Genomic DNA, 23,937 nt, shown 5'->3' with positions numbered 1-23,937 from the left:
AGCTACAGTAGTTAGTTAGTTACCTCTCAACATGAGGGTTTGATCAGCTCTAAGGAGCTACAGTAGTTAGTTAGTTACCTCTCAACATGAGGGTTTGGTCAGCTCTAAGGAGCTACAGTAGTTAGTTACCTCTCAACATGAGGGTTTGGTCAGCTCTAAGGAGCCACAGTAGTTAGTTAGTTACCTCTTAACATGAGGGTCTTGTCAGCTCTAAGGAGCTACATTAGTTGGTTACCTCTCAACATGAGGGTCTTGTCAGCTCTAAGGAGCTACAGTAGTTAGTTACCTCTCAACATGAGGGTTTGGTCAGCTCTAAGGAGCTACAGTAGTTAGTTAGTTACCTCTCAACATGAGGGTCTTGTCAGCTCTAAGGAGCTACATTAGTTAGTTACCTCTCAACATGAGGGTCTTGTCAGCTCTAAGGAGCTACAGTAGTTAGTTACCTCTCAACATGAGGGTTTGGTCAGCTCTAAGGAGCTACAGTAGTTAGTTACCTCTCAACATGAGGGTTTGGTCAGCTCTAATGAGCTACAGTAGTTAGTTAGTTACCTCTCAACATGAGTGTTTGGTCAGCTCTAAGGAGCTACAGTAGTTAGTTACCTCTCAACATGAGGGTTTGGTCAGCTCTAAGGAGCTACATTAGTTAGTTACCTCTCAACATGAGGGTTTGGTCAGCTCTAAGGAGCTACAGTAGTTAGTTACCTCTCAACATGAGGGTTTGGTCAGCTCTAAGGAGCTACAGTAGTTAGTTAGTTACCTCTCAACATGAGGGTTTGGTCAGCTCTAAGGAGCTACAGTAGTTAGTTAGTTACCTCTCAACATGAGGGTTTGGTCAGCTCTAAGGAGCTACAGTAGTTAGTTAGTTACCTCTCAACATGAGGGTCTTGTCAGCTCTAAGGAGCTACAGTAGTTAGTTACCTCTCAACATGAGGGTTTGGTCAGCTCTAAGGAGCTACAGTAGTTAGTTAGTTACCTCTCAACATGAGGGTTTGGTCAGCTCTAAGGAGCTACAGTAGTTAGTTACCTCTCAACATGAGGGTTTGGTCAGCTCTAAGGAGCTACAGTAGTTAGTTAGTTACCTCTCAACATGAGGGTTTGGTCAGCTCTAAGGAGCTACAGTAGTTAGTTAGTTACCTCTCAACATGAGGGTCTTGTCAGCTCTAAGGAGCTACAGTAGTTAGTTACCTCTCAACATGAGGGTTTGGTCAGCTCTAAGGAGCTACAGTAGTTAGTTAGTTACCTCTCAACATGAGGGTTTGGTCAGCTCTAAGGAGCTACAGTAGTTAGTTAGTTACCTCTCAACATGAGGGTTTGGTCAGCTCTAAGGAGCTACAGTAGTTAGTTACCTCTCAACATGAGGGTTTGGTCAGCTCTAAGGAGCTACAGTAGTTAGTTACCTCTCAACATGAGGGTTTGGTCAGCTCTAAGGAGCTACAGTAGTTAGTTACCTCTCAACATGAGGGTCTTTTCAGCTCTAAGGAGCTACATTAGTTAGTTACCTCTCAACTTGAGGGTCTTGTCAGCTCTAAGGCACTACATTAGTTAGTTACCTCTCAACATGAGGGTCTTGTCAGCTCTAAGGAGCTACATTAGTTAGTTACCTCTCAACATGAGGGTCTTGTCAGCTCTAAGGAGCTACATTAGTTAGTTACCTCTCAACTTGAGGGTCTTGTCAGCTCCGAGAAGTTCCAGTATTCTGGTCCAGGGGCCCCGAGTCACCAGACGACCCTTAGACGTTATTATGACGATAGAGCTAGTGAGAGAGAAAGAGAGAGTGAGGGAGAAAGAGACAGAAGTGAAAGAGAGATGGGGGATGGAGTGGGGGGAAAGCAGGGAGAAGAGAGTTAACTTTGTTCAACTCAGTGTCTTCCGAGTCTATCATGAAAAAGTTAGCTTGTGTGTGTGTGTGTGTGTGTGTGTGTGTGTGTGTGTGTGTGTGTGTGTGTGTGTGTGTGTGTGTGTGTGGTGTGTGTGTGTGTGTGTGGTGTGTGGTGTGTGTGTGTGTGTGTGTGTGTGTGTGTGTGTGTGTGTGTGTGTGTGTGTGTGTGTGTGTGTGTGTGTGTGTGTGTGTGTATGTGTCTGTTCTTACTGGTCTGTCAGGTTGTTAACATAGCCCTCTATTTGGGCAGGTACACCCTGCAGTATGGAGTTCCTGAAGCCTTTGCTCTCCACCAGTCTCCCATCATGGCCGTCCATCACCGTCAGCTGCACCCCATCATCTGGCTGGTACAACTTCCTGCCGTTAACCTGCTCGGCAACCACAACATCCAATCAACCAATCATGACATTATTGAATAACTTTTTACACACAGAGAAAGCAAACACACACACACACAAACACACCTCTGTGTAGGCGAAGTCCTCCTTGATGTGGAAGAAGCGTGTGTTGTAGGACTCCAGCTTGACCTCTAGGAAGTGGTCTGTGGTGCGCTGTAGAGCAAAGAGAGAGAGAGAGAGAGAGAGAGACTGTATATATTTAATGACACTTGTAATGTCTTTATTGTTTTGAAACTTCTGTATGTGTAATGTTTACTGTTAATTCGTTTTGTTTGTTTCACTTTTGTGTATTGTCTACCTCACTTGCTTTGGCAATGTTAACACATGTTTCCCATGCCAATAAAGCCCCTTGAATTGAATTGAATTGAATTGAATTGAATTGAATTGAGAGAGAGAGAGAGAGAGAGAGAGAGAGAGAGAGAGAGAGAGGAGAAGAATAAATAGAGATAGATAGATAGATAGATAGATAGATAGATAGATAGATAGATAGATAGATAGAAAGAAAGAAAGATAGAAAGAAAAGAGAGAGACAGAGGAGAGGAAAGAGACAGAGAGAGGAGAGGAAAGAGAGAGAGCGAGAGCGGAAAGAGAGAGAGATCTTAAGTGACCGACACTGGTATAGAAATGTCCATCTTGTCCACAACACTGCTGCAGAGATTTATTGATGAGATGCCGAGACTCTTTCTTCTCTTTCTTTACATGACTGTATCAGTAACACTTTATAGGGTTTCAAACACGGTGAATATACTATGAATAATAGGAACTAGTGTTACTAGAATACTATGTACTAGTACTATGAATGCTACGAATCAGTAATAAACAGTTTACATAAGTGTTTGATTAACTATTTTACAAAACGATGCACAGTGCCATTTGTGACCAACAGACTGAGCTCTGTCCTCACCAGCTTGGCGCTGGGCAGTTTCCTTGGCATGGGCACATCTACGATGGGCATCTCTGCGTGCAGGGGGTAGGCCTGTGTCATGCAGTCACTGGGGCCGCTGCCCTTAGGGATAACGGCTGTGATTTTAACCCTCTCACAGCCCTTCACTGAACAGAAGGCAAAGTCCTCCTTCTCATTGTGGGCCTTCACTCGGAGAAACAGCAGGCTGGGAGGGAAACAGGGCAGACTAAGAGTTAATAAGGATTTACTGGAAGAAACAGCAGGCTGAGAGGGAAACAGGGGAGACTAAGAGTTAATAAGGATTACTGGGAGAAACAGCAGGCTGAGAGGGAGACAGGGGAGACTAAGAGTTAATAAGGATTCACTGGGAGAAACAGCAGGTTGAGAGGGAAACAGGGGAGACTAAGAGTTAATAAGGATTCACTGGGAGAAACAGCAGGTAGAGAGGGAGACGGGAGACTAAGAGTTAATAAGGATTACTGGGAGAAACAGCAGGCTGAGAGGGAAACAGGGGAGACTAAGAGTTAATAAGGATTACTGGGAGAAACAGCAGGCTGAGAGGGAGACAGGGGAGACTAAGAGTTAATAAGGATTCACTGGGAGAAACAGCAGGCTGAGAGGGAGACAGGGGAGACTAAGAGTTAATAAGGATTACTGGGAGAAACAGCAGGTTGAGAGGGAAACAGGGGAGACTAAGAGTTAATAAGGATTACTGGGAGAAACAGCAGGCTGAGAGGGAGACAGGGGAGACTAAGAGTTAATAAGGATTACTGGGAGAAACAGCAGGCTGAGAGGGAAACAGGGGAGACTAAGAGTTAATAAGGATTCACTGGGAGAAACAGCAGGCTGAGAGGGAAACGGGAGACTAAGAGTTAATAAGGATTACTGGGAGAAACAGCAGGCTGGGAGGGAAACAGGGGAGACTAAGAGTTAATAAGGATTACTGGGAGAAACAGCAGGTTGAGAGGGAAACAGGGGAGACTAAGAGTTAATAAGGATTACTGGGAGAAACAGCAGGTTGAGAGGGAAACAGGGGAGACTAAGAGTTAATAAGGATTACTGGGAGAAACAGCAGGTTGAGAGGGAAACAGGGGAGACTAAGAGTTAATAAGGATTACTGGGAGAAACAGCAGGTTGAGAGGGAAACAGGGGAGACTAAGAGTTAATAAGGATTACTGGGAGAAACAGCAGGTTGAGAGGGAAACAGGGGAGACTAAGAGTTAATAAGGATTACTGGGAGAAACAGCAGGTTGAGAGGGAAACAGGGGAGACTAAGAGTTAATAAGGATTACTGGGAGAAACAGCAGGTTGAGAGGGAAACAGGGGAGACTAAGAGTTAATAAGGATTACTGGGAGAAACAGCAGGTTGAGAGGGAAACAGGGGAGACTAAGAGTTAATACGGATTACTGGGAGAAACAGCAGGCTGAGAGGGAGACAGGGGAGACTAAGAGTTAATAAGGATTACTGGGAGAAACAGCAGGTTGAGAGGGAAACAGGGGAGACTAAGAGTTAATAAGGATTACTGGGAGAAACAGCAGGCTGGGAGGGAAACAGGGGAGACTAAGAGTTAATAAGGATTACTGGGAGAAACAGCAGGCTGAGAGGGAGACAGGGGAGACTAAGAGTTAATAAGGATTACTGGGAGAAACAGTAGGCTGAGAGGGAAACAGGGGAGACTAAGAGTTAATAAGGATTACTGGGAGAAACAGCAGGCTGGGAGGGAAACAGGGGAGACTAAGAGTTAATAAGGATTACTGGGAGAAACAGCAGGCTGGGAGGGAAACAGGGGGGACTAAGAGTTAATAAGGATTCACTGGGAGAAACAGTAGGTTGAGAGGGAAACAGGGGAGACTAAGAGTTAATAAGGATTTACTGGGAGAAACAGCAGGTTGAGAGGGAAATAGGGGAGACTAAGAGTTAATAAGGATTACTGGGAGAAACAGCAGGTAGAGAGGGAGACAGGGGAGACTAAGAGTTAATAAGGATTCACTGGGAGAAACAGCAGGCTGAGAGGGAAACAGGGGAGACTAAGAGTTAATAAGGATTCACTGGGAGAAACAGCAGGCTGAGAGGGAAACAGGGGAGACTAAGAGTTAATAAGGATTACTGGGAGAAACAGCAGGCTGGGAGGGAAACAGGGGAGACTAAGAGTTAATAAGGATTACTGGGAGAAACAGCAGGTTGAGAGGGAAACAGGGGAGACTAAGAGTTAATAAGGATTTACTGGGAGAAACAGCAGGTAGAGAGGGAAACAGGGGAGACTAAGAGTTAATAAGGATTTACTGGGAGGAACAGCAGGCTGAGAGGGAGACAGGGGAGACTAAGAGTTAATAAGGATTACTGGGAGAAACAGCAGGCTGAAAGGGAAACAGGGGAGACTAAGAGTTAATAAGGATTCACTGGGAGAAACAGCAGGCTGGGAGGGAGACAGGGGAGACTAAGAGTTAATAAGGATTCACTGGGAAAAACAGCAGGCTGAGAGGGAAACAGGGGAGACTAAGAGTTAATAAGAATTTACTGGGAGAAACAGCAGGTTGAGAGGGAGACAGGGGAGACTAAGAGTTAATAAGGATTCACTGGGAGAAACAGCAGGCTGAGAGGGAGACAGGGGAGACTAAGAGTTAATAAGGATTCACTGGGAGAAACAGCAGGCTGAGAGGGAAACAGGGGAGACTAAGAGTTAATAAGGATTACTGGGAGAAACAGCAGGTTGAGAGGGAAACAGGGGAGACTAAGAGTTAATAGGGATTACTGGGAGAAACAGCAGGCTGGGAGGGAAACAGGGGAGACTAAGAGTTAATAAGGATTTACTGGGAGAAACAGCAGGCTGGGAGGGAAACAGGGGAGACTAAGAGTTAATAAGGATTCACTGGGAGAAACAGCAGGCTGAGAGGGAAACAGGGGAGACTAAGAGTTAATAAGGATTTACTGGGAGGAACAGCAGGCTGAGAGGGAAACAGGGGAGACTAAGAGTTAATAAGGATTCACTGGGAGAAACAGCAGGCTGGGAGGGAGACAGGGGAGACTACGAGTTAATAAGGATTCACTGGGAGAAACAGCAGGCTGAGAGGGAAACAGGGGAGACTAAGAGTTAATAATAATTTACTGGGAGAAACAGCAGGTTGAGAGGGAGACAGGGGAGACTAAGAGTTAATAAGGATTCACTGGGAGAAACAGCAGGCTGAGAGGGAGACAGGGGAGACTAAGAGTTAATAAGGATTCACTGGGAGAAACAGCAGGCTGAGAGGGAAACAGGGGAGACTAAGAGTTAATAAGGATTACTGGGAGAAACAGCAGGTTGAGAGGGAAACAGGGGAGACTAAGAGTTAATAAGGATTCACTGGGAGAAACAGCAGGCTGAGAGGGAAACAGGGGAGACTAAGAGTTAATAAGGATTACTGGGAGAAACAGCAGGCTGGGAGGGAAACAGGGGAGACTAAGAGTTAATAGGGATTACTGGGAGAAACAGCAGGCTGGGAGGGAAACAGGGGAGACTAAGAGTTAATAAGGATTTACTGGGAGAAACAGCAGGCTGGGAGGGAAACAGGGGAGACTAAGAGTTAATAAGGATTTACTGGGAGAAACAGCAGGCTGAGAGGGAAACAGGGGAGACTAAGAGTTAATAAGGATTACTGGGAGAAACAGCAGGTTGAGAGGGAAACAGGGGAGACTACCTACTGTACTCTTCTACTACACATTTTCCTCTCTCCCCCGATCCCTACTTCCTCACCCTCTCTCTCCTCTCTCCCCCTCCCTCCCTGCCTCCCACCCTCCTCACCCGGTATCTTCCTCCCAGTAGTAATAGCCTCGGGACAGGTGAGACTGGTTGATCTTGTCTCTCTGTGTGGTCCTCATGAACACACCGGTCTTCCTTGTCTGCTTGGTCAGCCGGTTGTGGATGTCCGAGATGATCGTGAAGGTGGTGCCTGGCGGGTAGCAGAAGCCCACGTTGATCCAGTCGTTCCTGGAACACACACACACACACACACACACACACACACACACACACACACACACACACACACACACACACACACACACACACACACACACACACACACACAACACACACACACACACACACACACACACACACACACACACACAGTTAATCAGGTATAAAAGGACATTTGACAGGAGGCAGCCCAGCACTGAGCTAGGGCTAAACAACTACTCCCACTCACTGGTCATATTAATTAGTAAACACACCGTAGCAAAACATTTTGTATTCTTTATTGGAAAATTTCAGGTTAGTCTCTCTCTGTTTCAGTCAGCTTTCTTCTGTTTGTTGATAGTGAAACTAGAAACTAGTGAAAACGACTCTGCAGTCCCGTGTAGCTCAGTTGGTAGAGCAAGGCACTTTCAGCACCTGGGTTCGATTCCCAAGGGGGACCAGTACGAAAAAAGTATTGTATAAGAGCGTCTGTTAAATGATGCGCAAGGCGCTACAGAGGGTGATGCGTACTGCCCAGTACATCACTGGGGCCAAGCTTCTTGCCATCCAGGACCTCTATACCAGGCGGTGTCAGAGGAAGGCCCTAAAAGACTCCAGCCACCCCAGTCATAGACTGCTCTCTCTGCTACCGCATGGCAAGCAGTACCAGAGCGTCAATTCTAGGTCCAAAAGGCTTCTTATCAGCTTCTACCACCAAGCCATAAGACTCCTAAACAGCTAATCAAATGGTTACCCGGACTATTTGCATTGTCCGCCCCCCCCTCCCATTTTATTGGTCACATACACATGGTTAGCAGATGTTAGTGCGAGTGTAGCGAAATGCTTGTGCTTCTAGTTCCGACAGTGCAGCAATATCTAACATGTAATCTAACAATTCCACAACAACTACCTAATACACACAAATCTAAGTAAAGGGATGGAATAAGAATATATACATATATTATATAAATATATGGATGAACAATGACCGAGCGGCATAGTCAAGATGCAATAGATGGTATAAAATACAGTATACACATATGGGATGAGTAATGAGAGATATGTGAACATCGTTATTAAATTGGCATTAATAAAGTGACTAGTGATCCATTTATTAGTGTGGCCAACGATTTGGCTATCTGTAAATGATGTCTGAGTGTTGGAGTGTGTCCCTGGCTATCTGTAAATGATGTCTGAGTGTTGGAGTGTGTCCCTGGCTATCTGTAAATGATGTCTGAGTGTTGGAGTGTGTCCCTGGCTATCTGTAAATGATGTCTGAGTGTTGGAGTGTGTCCCTGGCTATCTGTAAATGATGTCTGAGTGTTGGAGTGTGTCCCTGGCTATCTGTAAATGATGTCTGAGTGTTGGAGTGTGTCCCTGGCTATCTGTAAATGATGTCTGAGTGTTGGAGTGTTCCCCTGGCTATCTGTAAATGATGTCTGAGTGTTGGAGTGTTCCCCTGGCTATCTGTAAATGATGTCTGAGTGTTGGAGTGTGTCCCTGGCTATCTGTAAATTATGTCTGAGTGTTGGAGTGTGTCCCTGGCTATCTGTAAATTATGTCTGAGTGTTGGAGTGTTCCTCTGGCTATCTGTAAATGATGTCTGAGTGTTGGAGTGTGTCCCTGGCTATCAGTAAATGATGTCTGAGTGTTGGAGTGTTCCCCTGGCTATCTGTAAATGATGTCTGAGTGTTGGAGTGTTCCCCTGGCTATCTGTAAATGATGTCTGAGTGTTGGAGTGTGTCCCTGGCTATCTGTAAATTATGTCTGAGTGTTGGAGTGTGTCCCTGGCTATCTGTAAATGATGTCTGAGTGTTGGAGTGTTCCTCTGGCTATCTGTAAATTATGTCTGAGTGTTGGAGTGTTCCCCTGGCTATCTGTAAATGATGTCTGAGTGTTGGAGTGTTCCCCTGGCTATCTGTAAATGATGTCTGAGTGTTGGAGTGTGTCCCTGGCTATCTGTAAATGATGTCTGAGTGTTGGAGTGTGTCCCTGGCTATCTGTAAATGATGTCTGAGTGTTGGAGTGTTCCCCTGGCTATCTGTAAATGATGTCTGAGTGTTGGAGTGTGTCCCTGGCTATCTGTAAATGATGTCTGAGTGTTGGAGTGTTCCCCTGGCTATCTGTAAATGATGTCTGAGTGTTGGAGTGTGTCCCTGGCTATCTGTAAATGATGTCTGAGTGTTGGAGTGTGTCCCTGGCTATCTGTAAATTATGTCTGAGTGTTGGAGTGTGTCCCTGGCTATCTGTAAATGATGTCTGAGTGTTGGAGTGTGTCCCTGGCTATCTGTAAATGATGTCTGAGTGTTGGAGTGTGCCCCTGGCTATCTGTAAATGATATCTGAGTGTTGGAGTGTGTCCCTGGCTATCTGTAAATGATATCTGAGTGTTGGAGTGTGTCACTGGCTATCTGTAAATGATGTCTGAGTGTTGGAGTGTGTCCCTGGCTATCTGTAAATGATATCTGAGTGTTGGAGTGTGTCCCTGGCTATCTGTAAATTATGTCTGAGTGATGGAGTGTGTCCCTGGCTATCTGTAAATGATGTCTGAGTGTTGGAGTGTGACCCTGGCTATCTGTAAATGATGTCTGAGTGTTGGAGTGTGTCCCTGGCTATCTGTAAATGATGTCTGAGTGTTGGAGTGTGTCCCTGGCTATCTGTAAATGATGTCTGAGTGTTGGAGTGTGTCCCTGGCTATCTGTAAATGATGTCTGAGTGATGGAGTGTGTCCCTGGCTACCTGTAAATGATGTCTGAGTGATGGAGTGTGTCCCTGGCTATCTGTAAATGATGTCTGAGTGATGGAGTGTGTCCCTGGCTATCTGTAAATGATGTCTGAGTGTTGGAGTGTGTCCCTGGCTATCTGTAAATGATGTCTGAGTGTTGGAGTGTTCCCCTGGCTATCTGTAAATGATGTCTGAGTGATGGAGTGTGTCCCTGGCTATCTGTAAATGATGTCTGAGTGTTGGAGTGTGTCCCTGGCTATCTGTAAATGATGTCTGAGTGATGGAGTGTGTCCCTGGCTATCTGTAAATGATGTCTGAGTGATGGAGTGTGTCCCTGGCTATCTGTAAATGATGTCTGAGTGATGGAGTGTGTCCCTGGCTATCTGTAAATGATGTCTGAGTGTTGGAGTGTGTCCCTAGCTATCTGTAAATGATGTCTGAGTGATGGAGTGTGTCCCTGGCTATCTGTAAATGATGTCTGAGTGTTAGAGTGTTCCCCTGGCTATCTGTAAATGATGTCTGAGTGATGGAGTGTGTCCCTGGCTATCTGTAAATGATGTCTGAGTGTTGGAGTGTGTCCCTGGCTATCTGTAAATGATGTCTGAGTGATGGAGTGTGTCCCTGGCTATCTGTAAATGATGTCTGAGTGATGGAGTGTGTCCCTGGCTATCTGTAAATGATGTCTGAGTGATGGAGTGTGTCCCTGGCTATCTGTAAATGATGTCTGAGTGTTGGAGTGTGTCCCTGGCTATCTGTAAATGATGTCTGAGTGATGGAGTGTGTCCCTGGCTATCTGTAAATGATGTCTGAGTGTTAGAGTGTTCCTCTGGCTATCTGTAAATGATGTCTGAGTGTTGGAGTGTGTCCCTGGCTATCTGTAAATGATGTCTGAGTGATGGAGTGTGTCCCTGGCTATCTGTACATTTTTAAAACAAGAACATGGTTCTGTCTGCTTTGCTTAATATAAGGAATTAGAAATTATTTCTACTTTTACTTTTGATACTTAAGTATATTTAGAACCAAATACTTTTACTCAAGTAGCATTTTACTGGGTAACATTCACTTTTACTTGAGTAACTTTCTATTAAGGTATCTATACTTTTACTACATATTACCTCATTTTACCTCGACTAACCTGTGCCCCCGCACATTGACTCTGTACCAGTACCCCCTGTATATAGCCTCCACATTGACTCTGTACCAGTACCCCCTGTATATAGCCTCCACATTGACTCTGTACCAGTACCCCCTGTATATAGCCTCCACATTGACTCTGTACCAGTACCCCCTGTATATAGCCTCCACATTGACTCTGTACCAGTACCCCCTGTATATAGCCTCCACATTGACTCTGTACCAGTACCCCCTGTATATAGCCTCCACATTGACTCTGTACCAGTACCCCCTGTATATAGCCTCACTACTGTTATGTTATAGTTGCTCTTAAATTATTTGTTATTTTTCTATTTTCTTATTTTTTACTTCAGTTTATTTTAGTAAATACTTTCTTAACACTTGTTTTTCTTATAACTACATTGTTGGTTAAGGGCTTGTAAGCATTTCACTGTAAGGTTGTTGTATTTGGTGCAAGTGACAAATAAAATTTGATTTGATTTAAAATGTGAAATGTCATGCAGTGTTGAACCTGAATTTCCATTTCACAACAATAGATGGCGCCAGAGCAGCATGTAACCAATGGGAATGCCCATATCCCCCAATACGGTAGATGTTCCTCCCTCCTTTCGGGGTAATCTCAGGCCAGGGAATAGCTAACACGCTTGAAATGACTACCATGCCTCTGCTATTCAAATGACTGCCAATGCTATTAAGTATATTTGCTGGGCAGGGGTGATGTCATATGCTAAGACAAACAGCCACCATAACCTACTGTATCACACTGTCCCTTGGGTTATAGGGTTCGTGGAAGGCAAGGGTGTGACTTGATGATATGGGTTTTATTAATATGACCACATGGTCAGGGGATGGGGCTTTGGGTTACTGGGGTTATTGTTGACTCATAGGATGTGGTGCCATGATGTTGACAGTTTTTTGGATCAGATGCTGAAACAATGCTGGGAGAAGGAAGTGAATAGTGTGTATGGTGAAGGGTGCATGTGTGTGTGTCTGTGCGTGTCTCTCTGCCTCCACTACCAACCTGTGTAGTCTGTGTGTGTGTGTGTGTGTGTGTGTGTGTGTATCTCTCTGAGTCCACTACCAACCTGTTGAAGTTGATGAGCCACACAGTGATCTCTGCAGGAGCAGCCTGGTCCCAGTGTACAGTGTAGCCCTTACCCAGGGTGACCACGGGCTGGAACTGCTGGTAGTGCTTCCTCTTGCCCAGAGCGCCCTCTAGTGTCAGGGGTCTGTCAGGGTACTCATCCTTTACCATCTGCATGTTCAGACTGGCAGGGTTACGTGTCTGTATGTAGATCTGAGGGACCACACACACACACACACACACACAGACGTTAATACACAAACGCATACAGACACATGCACACACACAAACACACAGGTGTGTGTGACTAGGAACATGTTCACTCTTCTGGAAGACATTAGAAAGTGAGTGAAATGAGGGGGAAACGAGGTCACACTGCACAAGAAAACCTAGTGTGTTAGGTTTGAGAGGAAACTTAACCAACACTTTATTTTAAAGAATGTGTGAGTACATACTGTGTACCCATGTGTGTATGTGTTTCTATAAGATACGGTGTGTGTGTGTGTGTGTGTGTGTGTGTGTGTGTGTGTGTGTGTGTGTGTGTGTGTGTGTGTGTGTGTGTGTGTGTGTGTGTGTGTGTGTGTGTGTGTGTGTGTGTGTGTGTGTGTGTGTGTGTGTACATGCATGCTTGTGCGCATGCTGCATGCTTCCTTCAGCCTGCATGGCGTATGCATACCAACCTGTGCATAATGCCCACTACAGATGGCAGCCCTCCAGTCAGGCACGTCAATACAGTCAGGGTGTCTCAGTAACCAGTTGTCCTCTTTGACCAGGAAGGCTCCAGGGTACTCACTGACCGAGCCGTCCACATCGTGGAATATGGTGGTCTTGTCACCGTCCATCTGCATCTTGTTAAACCATGGGCCGGGCTCGCCGAAAAACACCCGGGACGGTATCTGATAAGAAGAGCAGGAGGTAGATGGGGAGGAAGGGGGAGAAGGGGTGAGTGGATGGAGAGAAGAGCAGGAGGTAGATGGGGAGGAAGGGGGAGAAGGGGTGAGTGGATGGAGAGAAGAGCAGGAGGTAGATGGGGAGGAAGGGGGAGAAGGGGTGAGTGGATGGAGAGAAGAGAGGGGGAGAGGGGAAGGAGAGGAGAAGGGGAGAGAGGAGAGATGAGTGTCATGGAGGTGAGAAAGAGAAGCATGTCTCCCCTGTAAGACCCTGCTTATGGCACTACATTACCCATAATCCACCATGACAGCTCATGCCCAAAATTTGCAGCTACGCTTTACATACACAATACACCCCAACTCCCATAATGTGTACAGGTAAATGCTAACCAGCGTGATACACCCCCCCCACCCACACACACTCACTCACTCACTCACTCACTCACTCACTCACTCACTCACAGGCACATCGTCGAAGGTGATGTCGGTGACGTTGTTGTTAGGGCAGCTCTGCCAGGAGTTGTTGAGTCTGAAGCCGAAGGCGCTGGTGTGTCGACCGTCCAGGGCAATGTACTTTCTGAAGGTGCAGTTCTGCACGTTGATGGGCCCGTCGTAGATCTGCATGCCGCGGATAGGGAAGTCACTGCAGGACAGACATACAGAGAGTCAGAAAGACCAGAGGGAGGGAGACAAGTTAGAGACAATGAGAGAGCGAGAGAGAACTTGACGGACAGACAGACCCTGGTCAAAAGTAGGGCACCAGGTAGGGAATAGGGTGCTATTTGGGACGCAGGCAAGATCATGGGTGCTTTGCGATGTTCCCAAGTGTGCCAGAGGGGACATCGTCATCTCTTTCAGAACACAGACAAGGCTCTGTGCTATCGGATATTGGATAACGACTGCATCTTGGGACCATTTTGTAACACTATGCAAAAGTTCAAATGTGGTTGCAAATGATATTTTTTTCTCCATATAGCATGTCATGTACAGAGACAGATGATGGATGACAAGCTTCTTTCACCCAGACAATAAAAGAATGTAAGATATGCACAAGTTGAGACATCATACTTTTAATCATACTTTCTGTCTGGCCAAGCACGCAAAACGCTGAAAAGGGAAAAGTTGAAGGGGTTCATTTCAGGGTAAAATGTGAATGAGGAGAGGCGATACAAGGAGAGAAGGAGGAGGAGGAGGAGGAGGAGGAGGAGGAGGAGGAGGAGAGGAGGAGGAGGAGGAGGAGGAGGAGGAGGAGGAGGAGGAGGAGGAGGAGGAGAAGGAGGAGGAGGAGGAGGAGGAGGAGGAGGAGGAGAAGGACAAGGAGGAGAATGAGAAGGAGAAGGAGGAGAAGGAGAAGGAGGAGAAGGAGGGGAAGAACAAGGAGGAGAAGGACAAGGAGGAGGAGAAGGAGAAGGACAAGGAGGAGGAGGAGGAGAAGGGAGATAAGAGAACAAGAAATGAACAGACAGAAGAGGAGAGAAAAGGGAGAGAGACACACGCAGTGTCTGTCTCTCTGTCTCTCTCTCTCTGTGTGTGTGTATGTGTGTGCGTGTGCGTGCGTGTGTGCGTGCGTGCGTGTGTGTATATGAGCCAACACTCACACTCCTCGAGGCAGGGTCCTCCCATTGAGGTCGGGTCCCCCGGGACCCCAGATACGGTTGTCAGGAATGGGCATGCCCCTGTTGTCACTCTCCCCAACAAACAGACTGTTCTTCACCTCCTGACGAGAGCCATCATCATCAGGGAATGTACCACCACTACACAGACAGGGAAAGACAGAGAGAAAGTGACAGAGAGAAAGTGTTTGTGTGTGTGTTCATTTCATAGAAAAATACTTTTCATTTTTGTTGACTAAAATGTGACGAGATGAGAATTCCACGTGAGACTAATGGACATTTCATTTGACATCAAGCTCCTTTTCATCTGTTGTTTACAATCATAAGCATGCAGAATAATGTTTTACAATCGTCTCATTGGTAGAATTGACATATTTCAGTCGTGTGGACTGATTGAGTGTCTAGAGTTTTAGTCACAGATAATAACTGATAATAACTAACTGATAATAACTAAAACTAACGAAGGATGAAATGACTAAAATGTGACTAAACGGTATTTTAAGACTAAACATAAAACCAAATCTAAAATAGATGCCAAAGTTAACACTTTTGTGTGTGTTTTTGGTTTTAATAAAGTAAAACAAGGAAAATTCCCACAAGGAAAACGTCTATTTTTGGCTTAGGGGTTAGGTTCAGGGTTAAAATTAGGGTTAGAATTAGGGTTAAGTTTAGGGTTAAGGTTAGGTTAAGGGTTAGGGGTTAGCGAAATAGGATTTTGAATGGGAATCAATTGTTTGGTCTCCACAAGGATAGCAAAACAAACGTGTGTGTGTGTGTGAGTACGTGAGTGAGTGACTGTCAGAGTTTGTGTGGCCAAGAGAGCTAAAACGAATGTGTGGCCAAGAGAGCGTGTAAAAGTGTGTGAGTCTGTGCCAGTGAGTCTCTCTCTGAGAGTGTGACCTGGTTTCTGAAACGAGCTACAAACCATGCCCAGGCCCATATACCTAGAGATGCCACTTTCACACTCCCAAATTACTTTCACACTCTTTCAGTCTTTCTTTCCCACTGCATCATAAGCAGACGACCATATAAGGTGTTTTCCAATTACTGCAACGGGGTCTTCTGCAGTCACCCGTAAATACAAACATGAACAACACATGCACACCGCACAAACGCACACACACACACACACACACACACACACACACACACACACACCACACACACACACACACACACACACACACACACACACACACACACACACACACACACACACACACACACACACACAGGACCACAAGATGTTATTAACATTAATGTCTTACCTAGCCAGTGTTAGGCCAATTCCATTATCAGCAAATCTGAGGGAGAGAGAGAAACAGTTGTTAGAGCCAATCACATAGTAGACGGAACATTAGAATGAGAATATTACACAGACATGATCTGTTTCCGCATGTCAACAGTGTGTGTGTGTGTGTGTGTGTGTGTGTGTGTGTGTGTGTGTGTGTGTGTGTGTGTGTGTGTGTGTGTGTGTGTGTGTGTGTGTGTGTGTGTGTGTGTGTGTGTGTGTGTGTGTGTGTGTCTATTCACACACTGTTTGTCTAAAACTCCAAGGATAAGGGTTGACATTGGAAATGTTGTCAAGGAAGCAAAGCAGCAACAGACTGAAGGTGAGAAAAACAATAGAGGATTCAGTGTAAATGTTAGGGGATGTTTCTGACAGTTACTGCTGTGTTGAGTGCTAGACCTAGCAGTAGAAGCCTAGAGGTAAGCATGATAATTGGGGTGGCAGCACCATAGGATTGAGAGGGAGGTTAGAGACATAGCTAGTCAAAATGTAGCCCTTTTTCAGAAGCGTGAATGGTGTATATTTGTTAAGGTAGGTTACAGCTATATATGTATTTGTTACAATCCATCTATCGCTCGATCCCTCCCTCCCACCTCTACCGCTCGCTCCCTCCCTCCCACCTCTACCGCTCGCTCCTTCCCTCCCACCTCTACCGCTCGCTCCTTCCCTCCCACCTCTACCGTTCGATCCCTCCCTCCCACCTCTACCGCTCGCTCCTTCCCTCCCACCTCTACCGCTCGCTCCTTCCCTCCCACCTCAACCGCTCGCTCCTTCCCTCCCACCTCTACCGCTCGCTCCTTCCCTCCCACCTCTACCGCTCGCTCCTTCCCGCCCACCTCTACCGCTCGCTCCTTCCCTCCCACCTCTACCGTTCGATCCCTCCCTCCCACCTCTACCGCTCGCTCTTTCCCTCCCACCTCTACCGCTCGCTCCTTCCCTCCCACCTCTACCGCTCGCTCCCTCCCTCCCACCTCTACCGCTCGCTCCTTCCCTCCCACCTCTACCGCTCGCTCCTTCCCTCCCACCTCTACCGCTCGCTCCTTCCCTCCCACCTCTACCGCTCGCTCCTTCCCTCGCACCTCTACCGCTCGCTCCTTCCCTCCCACCTCTACCGCTCGCTCCTTCCCTCCCACCTCTACCGCTCGCTCCTTCCCTCCCACCTCTACCGCTCGCTCCTTCCCTCCCACCTCTACCGCTCGCTCCCTCCCTCCCACCTCTACCGCTCGCTCCTTCCCTCCCACCTCTACCGCTCGCTCCTTCCCTCCCACCTCTACCGCTCGCTCCTTCCCTCCCACCTCTACCGCTCGCTCCTTCCCTCCCACCTCTACCGTTCGATCCCTCCCTCCCACCTCTACCGCTCGCTCCTTCCCTCCCACCTCTACCGTTCGCTCGCTCCCTCCCTCCCACCTCTACCGCTCGATCCCTCCCTCCCACCTCTACCGTTCGCTCGATCCCTCCCTCCCACCTCTACCGCTCGATCCCTCCCTCCCACCTCTACCGCTCGATCCCTCCCTCCCACCTCTACCGTTCGATCCCTCCCTCCCACCTCTACCGCTCGATCCCTCCCTCCCACCTCTACCGCTCGCTCCTTCCCTCCCACCTCTACCGCTCGCTCCTTCCCTCCCACCTCTACCGCTCGCTCCTTCCCTCCCACCTCTACCGCTCGCTCCTTCCCTCCCACCTCTAACGCTCGCTCCTTCCCTCCCACCTCTACCGTTCGATCCCTCCCTCCCACCTCTACCGCTCGCTCCTTCCCTCCCACCTCTACCGTTCGCTCGCTCCCTCCCTCCCACCTCTACCGCTCGATCCCTCCCTCCCACCTCTACCGCTCGATCCCTCCCTCCCACCTCTACCGCTCGATCCCTCCCTCCCACCTCTACCGTTCGATCCCTCCCTCCCACCTCTACCGCTCGATCCCTCCCTCCAACCTCTACCGCTCGCTCCTTCCCTCCCACCTCTACCACTCGCTACCTCCCTCCCACCTCTACCGCTCGCTCCCTCCCTCCCACCTCTACCGCTCGCTCCTTCCCTCCCACCTCTACCGCTCACTCCCTCCCTCCCACCTCTACCGCTCAATCCCTCCCTCCCACCTCTACCGCTCCCTCCTTCCCTCCCACCTCTACCGCTCGCTCCCTCCCTCCCACCTCTACCGCTCGATCCCTCCCTCCCAACCTCTACCGTTCGATCCCTCCCTCCCACCTCTACCGCTCGCTCCTTCCCTCCCACCTCTACCGCTCGCTCCTTCCCTCCCACCTCTACCGCTCGCTCCCTCCCTCCCACCTCTACCGCTCGCTCCTTCCCTCCCACCTCTACCGTTCGCTCGATCCCTCCCTCCCACCTCTACCGTTCGATCCCTCCCTCCCACCTCTACCGTTCGATCCCTCCGTCCCACCTCTACCGCTCGATCCCTCCCTCCCACCTCCACCGCTCGCTCCTTCCCTCCCACCTCTACCGCTCGCTCCCTCCCTCCCTCCCACCTCTACCGCTCGCTCCCTCCCTCCCACCTCTACCGCTCGCTCCTTCCCTCCCACCTCTACCGCTCGCTCCCTCCCTCCCACCTCTACCGCTCAATCCCTCCCTCCCACCTCTACCGATCCCTCCTTCCCTCCGACCTCTACCGCTCGCTCCCTCCCTCCCTCCCACCTCTACCGTTCGATCCCTCCCTCCCACCTCTACCGCTCGATCCCTCCATCCCACCTCTACCGCTCGCTCCTTCACTCCCACCTCTACCGCTCACTCCTTCCCTCCCACCTCTACCGCTCGATCCCTCCCTCCCACCTCTACCGCTCGCTCCCTCCCTCCCACCTCTACCGCTCGATTCCTCCCTCCCACCTCTACCGCTCGATCCCTCCCTCCCACCTCTACCGCTCGATCCCTCCCTCCCACCTCTACCGCTCGCTCCTTCACTCCCACCTCTACCGCTCGATCCCTCCCTCCCACCTCTACCGCTCGATCCCTCCCTCCCACCTCTACCGCTCGCTCCTTCACTCCCACCTCTACCGCTCGATCCCTCCCTCCCACCTCTACCGCTCGCTCTCTTCCCTCCCACCTCTACTGCTCGATCCCTCCCTCCCTCCCTCCCACCTCTACCGCTCGCTCCCTCCCTCCCACCTCTACCGCTCGATCCCTCCCTCCCACCTCTACCGCTCGCTCCTTCACTCCCACCTCTACCGCTCGATCCCTCCCTCCCACCTCTACCGCTCGATCCCTCCCTCCCACCTCTACCGCTCTCTCCTTCACTCCCACCTCTACCGCTCGATCCCTCCCTCCCACCTCTACCGCTCGCTCTCTTCCCTCCCACCTCTACTGCTCGATCCCTCCCTCCCTCCCTCCCACCTCTACCGCTCGCTCCCTCCCTCCCACCTCTACTGCTCGATCCCTCCCTCCCACCTCTACCGCTCGCTCCCTCCCTCCCACCTCTACTGCTCGATCCCTCCCTCCCTCCCACCTCTACCGCTCGCTCCCTCCCTCCCACCTCTACCGCTCGATCCCTCCCTCCCACCTCTACCGCTCCCTCCCTCCCTCCCTCCCACCTCTACCGCTCGCTCCTTCCTTCCCTCCCACCTCTACCGCTCGCTCCCTCCCTCCCATCTCTACCGCTCCCTCCCTCCCTCCCACCTCTACCGCTCGCTCCTTCCTTCCCTCCCACCTCTACCGCTCGCTCCCTCCCTCCCACCTCTACCGCTCCCTCCCTCCCTCCCACCTCTACCGCTCGCTCCTTCCTTCCCTCCCACCTCTACCGCTCGCTCCCTCCCTCCCACCTCTACCGCTCCCTCCCTCCCTCCCACCTCTACCGCTCGCTCCCTCCCTCCCTCCCTCCCACCTCTACCGCTCGCTCCTTCCCTCCCTCCCACCTCTAGCGCTCGCTCCCTCCCGCCCACCTCTACCGCTCGCTCTTTCCCTCCCTCCCACCTCTACCGCTCGCTCCCTCCCTCCCTCCCACCTCTACCGCTCGCTCCCTCCCTCCCTCCCACCTCTACCGCTCCCTCCCTCCCTCCCACCTCTACCGCTCGCTCCCACCTCTTCCGCTCGCTCCTTCCCTCCCACCTCTACCGCTCGCTCCTTCCCTCCCACCTCTACCGCTCGCTCCTTCCCTCCCACCTCTACCGCTCGCTCCTTCCCTCCCACCTCTACCGCTCGCTCCCTCCCTCCCACCTCTACCGCTCGCTCCCTCCCTCCCACCTCTACCGCTCCCTCCCTCTCTCCCACCTCTACCGCTCGCTCCTTCCCTCCCACCTCTACCGCTCGCTCCTTCCCTCCCACCTCTACCGCTCGCTCCCTCCCTCCCTCCCACCTCTACCGCTCCCTCCCTCCCTCCCACCTCTACCGCTCGCTCCCACCTCTTCCGCTCGCTCCTTCCCTCCCACCTCTACCGCTCGCTCCTTCCCTCCCACCTCTACCGCTCGCTCCCTCCCTCCCACCTCTACCGCTCGCTCCCTCCCTCCCACCTCTACCGCTCGCTCCCTCCATCCCACCTCTACCGCTCGCTCCCTCCCTCCCACCTCTACCGCTCGCTCCCTCCCTCCCACCTCTACCGCTCGCTCCCTCCCTCCCACCTCTACCGCTCGCTCCCTCCCTCCCACCTCTACCGCTCGATCCCTCCCTCCCACCTCTACTGCTCGATCCCTCCCTCCCACCTCTAACGCTCGATCCCTCCCTCCCAACTCTAACGCTCGCTCCCACCTCTACCGCTCGCTCCTTCCATCCCACCTCTACCGCTCGCTCCCTCCCTCCCACCTCTACCGCTCGCTCCCTCCCTCCCACCTCTACCGCTCGCTCCCTCCCTCCCACCTCTACCGCTCGATCCCTCCCTCCCACCTCTACCGCTCGATCCCTCCCTCCCACCTCTACTGCTCGATCCCTCCCTCCGTCTACTCACTGGCAGTCGTCCAGCCAGACATCTCCTCCCCTCAGCCAGGCTCCGTGGTCCTGGTTCTTGTAGGCCACAAAATGGTGGATGAGAGCTGGGACACGGGGCTTGAAGGGATCCGCATCCTGGTGGGGTCCATATCTAGAGAGAGAGAGAGAAGAGAGAGAGAGAGAGAGAGAGAGAGAGAGAGAGAGAGAGAGAGAGAGAGAGAGAGAGAGAGAGAGAGAGAGAGAGAGAGAGAGAGAGAGAGAGAAAGAAAGAAGAGAGAGAAGAGAGAGAAAGAAAGAAGAGAGCGAAGAGAGAGAAAGAAAGAAGAGAGCGAGAGAGAGAGAAGAGCGAGAGAGAGAAAGAAGAGAGAAAGAGAAAGAAGAGAGAGAAGATAGAGAGAGAGAAGAGAGAGAGAGAAGAGCGAGAGAGAGAAGAGCGAGAGAGAGAGAGGAGAGAGAAAGAAAGAAGAGAGAGAAGAGAGAGAGAGAAGAGAGAGAGAGAGTGAGAGAGAGAGAGAGAGAGAGTGATTGATTACATTTACATTTAAGTCATTTAGCAGACGCTCTTATCCAGAGCGACTTACAAATTGGTTGATTGATTGAGAGAGAAAGAGAGCGAGAGAGAGAGAGAGTGATTGAGAGAGAAAGAGAGCGAGAGAGAGAGAGAGAGTGATTGAGAGAGAGCGAGAAAGAGAGAGAGTGATTGATTGAGAGAGAGCGAGAAAGAGAGCGAGAAAGAGAGAGAAAGAAAAATCAGCTACACTGGTCTGCCCTGCCCATAACTACCTTTTCCTTTAACCTGTTGAGGCTGGGGGCGCTGTTGTCACTATTTATGCTAATCGTGTAATTTTTGAAACGGCTTCCCACAAAATTCTTGATCGTACAATATGCATATTATTATTATTATTGGATAGAAAACAGTCTATAGTTTCTATAGGAGTTGAAATTTTGTCTCTAAGTGGAACAGAACCCATTCTACAGCAATTTCCCTGACATGAAGTCAGATTTCAGAAATGTTGGCCCCTGATCTGGAGTCAGTTAAAAGGCCACAGTTATTGCTATGAGTATACGGACACTGCTTACGTCTTCCCCTGGATGCCTTTACGTGATGACGATTTGAATGGGGTCGATTGCGCGTTCACAGGCACTATAAATTAAAAAACCCTGTAGCTAGGAACTCTTTTCTTGCTGCGTTATGCGCCTGGAGGACATCGACCCGCACTTGTTCCAAGCATTAGTGGAGGGAGTAATATTACTCTGGTCATGTTTCTACTCGTTATAGGAGTTAAAAACATCATAAGGTAGTTAATTTAAAGCGTTTTATAGCAATTTATATCCGTTTAGTGCGATTTTGGGACATTTATTTCTGAAACGCTGTGAATTGCTGGGCACGCTTCCAGTTCATCCCGAACGCAGTTGGCATTTCCACATGGCAAGAGGACAGCTTTCCACCAAAAGACGATTAGACCCAAGAAAGGATCCTTTGCCCAAGATACTGATGGAAGAACAGCTCAAAGTAGGACATTTTTATTATGATAAATCGTGTTTCTGTCGAAAAATGTTAGTGGCTTAGGACGCCATGTTTTTTGACGTAGCTTCGCTTGGCGCAAACTGTATTGAAAAGTAAGGATAATTTAAAAAATGTAATTCCGCGATTGTATTAAGAATTAAATTGTCTATCAATCCCTGTCCACCCTATATTTTTTAGTCACGTTTATGAGTATTTATGTATAAGAGTAGATCACTACCTGTCCCAGACCTGTCCCAGACCTGCTGTTTTCAACTCTTAATGATCGGCTATGAAAAGCCAACTGAGATTTATTCCTGATTATTATTTGACCATGCTTGTCATTTATGAACATTTTGAAAATCTTGGCTCTCTCTAATTTTCTCCTTCTCTCTTTCTTTCTCTCGGAGGACCTGGGCCCTAGGACCATGCATCGGGACTGCCGCCCGTGGTGACTCCTTGCTGTCCCCAGTCCGCCTGGCCTTGCTGCTATTCCAGTTTCAGCTGTTCTGCCTGCGGTTATGGAACCGCCACCTGTCCCAGACCTGTTGTTTTTCAACTCTTAATGATCAGCTATGAAAAGCCAACTGAAAATTATTCATGATTATTATTTGACCATGCTTGTCACTTATGAACATTTTTGAACATCTTGGCATAGTTCTGTTATAATCTCCACCCGGCACAGCCAGAAGAGGACTGGCCACCCCTCATAGCCTGGTTCCTCTCTAGGTTTCTTCCTAGGTTTTGGCCTTTCTAGGGAGTTTTTCCTAGCCACCGTGCTTCTACACCTGCATTCTAGCTGTTTGGGGTTTTAGGCTGGGTTTCTGTACAGCACTTCGAGATATTATCTGATGTACGAAGGGCTATATAAAATAAAATTGATTGATTGATTGATCACTGTCTAATATGGCGCACGGACATTTTCTCACCAGCTGGGCTACATTTCACATTGTCTAACCATGATTTTGGTGGCTAAATATGCACATTTTCGATCAAACTCTATATGGATTGTGTAATATGATGTTACAGGAGTGTCATCTGAAGAATTCTGAGAAGGTTAGTGAAAAAATTAATATATTTTGGCGATGTTGACGTTATCGCTCACTTTGGCTAGAATCAATGCTGGGCTGCTATGTGCTATGTGCTATGCTAATATAACGATTTATTGTGTTTTTGCTGTAAGACACTTAGAAAATCTGAAATATTGTCTGTATTCACAGGATCTGTGTCTTTCGATTAGTGTATGCTGTGTATTTTTACGAAATGTTTGATGATTAGTAAGTAGGTAAACACGTTGCTCTATGTAGTTATTCTAGTCCATTTGTGACGGTGGGTGCAATTGTAACCTATGCCATCTACCTGAAATATGCACATTTTTCTAACAAAACCTATCCCATACCATAAATATGTTATCAGACTGTCATCTGATGAGTTTTTTTCTTGGTTAGGGGCTATAAATATCTTAGTTTAGCCGAATTGGTGATAGCTACTGGTGTTGGTGGACAAATAAAAGATGGTGGATTATGCTAATGTGTTTTTAGGTAATAGATGTACATCTTTACATATTGTGTCTTCCCTGTAAAACATTTAAAAAATCGGACATGTTGGCTGGATTCACAAGATCTGTGTCTTTCATTAGCTGTATTGGACTTTAATGTGTGAAAGTTAAATATTTAAAAAAAATATTTTTTTTTAATTTCGCGGCTCTGCCTTTTCAGTGG

At 48.8% G+C, this 23,937-nt stretch overlaps 1 protein-coding gene across 1 annotated transcript in view; it reads right to left on the bottom strand.

Annotated features, from left to right (window-relative positions):
* The window catches only part of cemip (cell migration inducing hyaluronidase 1), a 55,024-nt gene that overhangs the window by 29,960 nt on the left and 1,127 nt on the right, over positions 1-23,937 (bottom strand). The window contains exons 2-12 of the mRNA XM_055914470.1: positions 20,732-20,863; positions 15,830-15,865; positions 14,547-14,702; positions 13,411-13,591; positions 12,739-12,954; positions 12,060-12,271; positions 6,961-7,146; positions 3,182-3,386; positions 2,344-2,430; positions 2,090-2,247; positions 1,653-1,753 (exon numbers count right to left, since the gene is read on the bottom strand). Of these exons, the coding sequence (XP_055770445.1) occupies positions 1,653-1,753; positions 2,090-2,247; positions 2,344-2,430; positions 3,182-3,386; positions 6,961-7,146; positions 12,060-12,271; positions 12,739-12,954; positions 13,411-13,591; positions 14,547-14,702; positions 15,830-15,865; positions 20,732-20,863 (1,670 nt within the window). The remainder of the gene's footprint in view (positions 1-1,652; positions 1,754-2,089; positions 2,248-2,343; positions 2,431-3,181; positions 3,387-6,960; positions 7,147-12,059; positions 12,272-12,738; positions 12,955-13,410; positions 13,592-14,546; positions 14,703-15,829; positions 15,866-20,731; positions 20,864-23,937) is intronic.

Source organism: Salvelinus fontinalis, unplaced genomic scaffold (assembly GCF_029448725.1).
Source record: "Salvelinus fontinalis isolate EN_2023a unplaced genomic scaffold, ASM2944872v1 scaffold_0581, whole genome shotgun sequence".
Taxonomy (NCBI): Eukaryota; Metazoa; Chordata; class Actinopteri; order Salmoniformes; family Salmonidae; genus Salvelinus; species Salvelinus fontinalis.
Note: the sequence above shows the minus strand (reverse complement) of the source record. Positions and strands in the feature narration are given on the sequence as shown.